Source organism: Arachis ipaensis, chromosome B08 (assembly GCF_000816755.2).
Source record: "Arachis ipaensis cultivar K30076 chromosome B08, Araip1.1, whole genome shotgun sequence".
NCBI lineage: Eukaryota > Viridiplantae > Streptophyta > Magnoliopsida > Fabales > Fabaceae > Arachis > Arachis ipaensis.
In genome coordinates, this window is record NC_029792.2 from 102,631,739 (window position 1) to 102,636,216 (window position 4,478).

The window sequence follows — 4,478 nt, forward strand, 5'->3', positions numbered from 1 at the left end:
GAAAATAGATCATGAACTAGGAACTAGACAAATGCTAAGTAGTTTCTCTGATTGTTTGGAGTTATTGATAAATTCTGCAGAGGGTTGTAATGTGTCATTGAAAAAATCTGTGGTGAAACACCAAACTTAAAACCACACATTCACCCTCAAATTGTTTTTGGTGTGTAACACCAAACTTATCTCCTTACAATGCAGAGAATTCTACTTCACTTTTTTTTAATTGAAATAGCTAGGAAAAGAAAACTACATCTGGTTGGGTTGCCTCCCAACAAGTGCTTGTTTATCGTCATTAGCTTGACGTCCTCCTTCTTTGTTCATCCCAACTCATGAACACTCTCTTCTTTGTTCCAAGATCCTCCCAGATAATGCTTAGCTCTTTGACCATTTGTTGTGATTACGTCCTTTGTGGCTTCATTCAGAAGTTCAAGGCTTCCATGTGGGAAAACTTTAGTTACCAGATAAGGGCCAGTCCATTTGGACTTGAGTTTGCCAGGAAAAACCTTGAGCCTAGAATAGTATAGGAGCACTTGTTGTCCTGGTTTGAACTCTCTTTTCAAGATTTTCTTGTCATGCCACTTTTTAGCTCTCTCCTTGTATATCTTTGCATTCTCATAAGCTTCCAATCTGAATTCATCTAGCTCATTGAGTTGCAATAGCCTTTTCTCTCCTGCTACTTGAGAGTCAAGATTGAGGAGCTTAGTGGCCCAGTAAGCTTTATGTTCTAGCTCCATAAGAAGGTGACATAATTTTCCATAGATTAGCTGAAAAGGTGACTTTCCAATTGGGGTTTTGAATGCGGTTCTATATGCCCATAGAGCATCATCCAACTTTCTGGCCCAGTCCTTCCTTGTGATCCCAACTGTCTTCTCCAAGATTCTCTTTAGCTCTCTATTTGCCAATTCAGCCTGCCCATTAGTTTGAGGGTGGTATGGTGTGGCCACTTTGTAAATTACACCATATTTGTGGAGCAGCTTTTCCATCTGTCTGCTGCAAAAGTGGCTGCCACCATCACTAATAAGGCCTTTAGGTACCCCATATCTAGTGAAGATGTGTCTCTTAAGAAATTGAAGAACAATTGGTGCATCACAGGTAGTTGTTGCTATGGCTTCCACCCATTTGGAGACATATTCTACTACTACCAGAATGTATTTGAAGGAATAGGATGGAAGAAAGGGGCCCATGAAATCTATACCCCAGAGATCAAACAGTTCCACTTCTAAAATGAAGTTTTGAGGCATTTCATTCCTCTTTGTCAATCCTCCAACTCTTTGACATTCATTGCATTGGTGCACAAACTCTCTAGCATCTTTGAATATAGTTGGCCAATAAAATCCACTTTGAAGCACTTTAGCTGCTGTTCTTTCTGGCCCAAAATGTCCACCATAAGCTGAACCATGACAGTGCCACAATATATCTCTCATCTCATTTTCAGGAATACACCTTCTAATCATCCCACCTCTTGAACAAGAATGGCTCGTCACACAAGAATTTCTTGGCTTCATTACACAGCTTCTTCACTTGTTGCTTGGTAAACTCTCGAGGAATCTTCCCTCCCACCTTGTAGTTTGCAATGTCAGCAAACTAAGGTGCCTGCTGGATTTGGAGAAGATATTCATCTGAGAACTTTTCATTCACTGGTTATGGTGTATCTTAGTTGGCTTCTTGTGGTAGTCTTGACAAATGGTCTGCCACTTGGTTCTCATTTCCTTTCATATCCCTTACTTCAATGTCAAATTCTTGTAACAGCAGCACCCACCTAATAAGCCTTGGTTTTGAATCCTGTTTAGACATGAGATACTTGAGAGCAGCATGATCAGTATATACTACAATCTTTGAACCAATCAAGTATTGTCTAAATTTATCAAATGTATATACAATTGCCAAGAGCTCTTTCTCAGTGGTGGTATAATTTTTCTGTGCCTCATTCAACACCTTACTTGCATAGTATATAACATGATGCAGCTTGTCTTTCTTTTGCCCCAATATAGCACCAATTGCAAAGTCACTTGCATCACACATGAGTAAGGCAATTCCCAATCTGGGGGTGTGATGATTGGTGCTGTAGTGAGTTTATTTTTTAAAGTTTCAAAGGCATGCTTACAGCTATCATCAAAGACAAATGGATTGTCAACCACTAGCAGGTTACTTAGTGGTTTAGCTATTTTTGAAAAGTATTTGATGAATCTCCTGTAAAAACCAGCATGTCCAAGAAAACTTCTTACTGCTTTCACATTAATGGATATAGGAAGCTTTTCTATGATCTCTATTTTAGCCTTATCAACTTTTATACCTTTTCTTGAAACCTTATGCCCAAGAACTATCCCTTTAGGAACCATGAAATGGTATTTCTCCCAATTTAATACCAGATTAGTTTCTTGGCATCTTTTCAAGACAAGAGTTAAATGATGCAAGCAGGTATCAAATGAATTGTCAAAGACAGAAAAATCATCCATGAAGACTTCTAAAAATTTTTCTACCATGTCAGAAAATATAGAAAGTATACACCTTTGAAAAGTAGCAGGGGCATTGCATAGCCCAAAGGGCATCCTTCTGTAGGCAAAGACTCTAAATGGACATGTGAAGGAGGTCTTCTCTTGATCCTTGGGATCCACCACTATTTGATTGTACCCAGAGTACCCGTCCAAGAAGTATTAATATGCATGGCCAGCCAATTTTTCCAGCATTTGGCCAATGAAGGGGAGAGGGAAGTGATCCTTCCTTGTAGCATCATTCAGTCGTCTATAGTCAATGCACATTCTCCACCCTGTCACTGTCCTTGTGGGAATGAGTTTATTCTTCTCATTGAAGATGACAGTCATGCCACCTTTCTTTGGCACCACTTGAACTGGGCTTACCCAAGGGCTGTCAGAGATTGGATATATGATTCCAGCATTCCACAGCTTCATCACTTCTTTTTAAACCACCCCCTTCATGGTTGGGTTAAGCCTTCTTTGGGGTTATACCACAGGCCTTGAGTCCTCCTCCAACAAAATCTTGTGTATGCAGATGGCAGGACTTATGCCCTTGATAGCATCAATCGTCCATCCCAAAGCAGTCTTGTGAGCTTTCAACACTTCAATCATCTTTGTTTCTTCTTCCATGTTTAAGGAGGAATTGATGATCACTGGCAGGATCTCTTCTTCTCCAAGAAATGCATACTTGAGATGAGGAGGGAGGGGCTTTAATTCTTATTTTGGCACCTCCTCTGTCTTGCCTTCAAAGGAGACTTCTGCTACTCCTTCTTCTATGATGTCTTATTGCACTTCTGTTTCCTCTTCTTATTCTTTCTGATCATTGGCTTCAATTAGCTCCTCCTCCAATTCTTCTATCATTTCTACCCTGATATGCTTTTCCTTCTCAGGGGGATGTTGCATGGCTTTAAAGACATTGATGATCATTTTTTCATCATGCACCCTGAGGGTCATTTCACCTTTCTCCACATCAATTATAGCCCTTGCTATGGCTAAGAAGGGTCTCCCCAAGATAATCGAGTTGTGTCCTTCTTCTTCCACAGCAGGAAATATGAATTTTCCTACTTTCACCAACAAATTTTCTACAACTCCATTAGGTATCTTGAGTGATCTATCAGCCATTTGAAGCGACATTCTGGTGGGTTTGACTTTATCTATTGTAAGCTTTTTTATCAGTGAAAGAGGCATCAAATTGATGCTGGAACCTAAGCCACAGAGAGCTTTTTCCAAGGTCATATTGCCTATGGTGCATGATATGATGAAACTCCCAGGATCTTTGAGTTTTGGTGGGAGCCCTTTTTGAATCACTGCACTGCATTCTTGTGTCAGGATCACAGTCTCCTTTTCATTCCAACTTCTCTTTTTATTGATGAGCTCCTTGAGAAACTTGGAAAATTGTTGGTCCTTGAGCTCTCTTTGCAGTCTTTGAGGGTATGGCAGAGGAGGAGTGTAAGGCTTCACCTCCTTCCTCTGTTCTTGTGGATGCTCCTCTATGACTTGCTTTCCCTTCTTTGAAGCTTGTGGCTCTTTATCCTTCTTCTTGAGCTCTTCTTGGTCCTTCTCTTCAATTGCCACTTCCTTCTTACTGCCAACCTTGTCATCCTCCAATGTTCTTCCACTCCTGAGTTGAATTGCTTTACATTCCTCTTTGGGATTTGGAATGGTATCACTTGGGAAAGTGTTGGTTGGTCTTTCAAGCTGTTTGGACAATTGGCCTATTTGTCTTTCCAAGTTTCTCAATGAGGCTTCATGTTTTTTATTAGCTAACTCCTGATGCTTCATCATTTTCTCCATCATCATCTCCAAATTAGAGATTCTTTGAGACTCTTGGGGTGGTTGTGGCTGAGTATGGGATGTGCATGGTGAATGAAAATTGTTATAGTTAGTTAATGGGTTATTTAGTGGGTAATAAGTAGATGCAGGGTGATTATTTTGTGGTTTTATATATGGAATTTGGTTAGTGTTTTGATGGTTCTGGTGGTTTGTGTTACGAGAGTTATTTTGGTT

General features: G+C 40.1%; 1 protein-coding gene across 1 annotated transcript; it reads right to left on the reverse strand.

The window, feature by feature from the left end:
* Positions 3,279 to 4,265, reverse strand: LOC107611294. The gene is made up of 2 exons (XM_016313239.1): positions 3,785 to 4,265; positions 3,279 to 3,676 (listed from the first exon to the last, which is right to left on the reverse strand). Exons 1-2 carry the CDS (start codon positions 4,263 to 4,265, stop codon positions 3,279 to 3,281), a joined length of 879 nt encoding a protein of 292 aa, XP_016168725.1.

Coding starts and splice junctions, on each gene's coding strand:
- LOC107611294 (XM_016313239.1), bottom strand. CDS start 4,265: ATGGAGAAAATGATGAAGCATCAGGAGTTAGCTAATAAAAAACATGAA. Junction 3,677..3,784: donor GATCCTGACACAAGAATGCA/GTGCAGTGATTC, acceptor TCTGTGGCTTAG/GTTCCAGCATCAATTTGATG.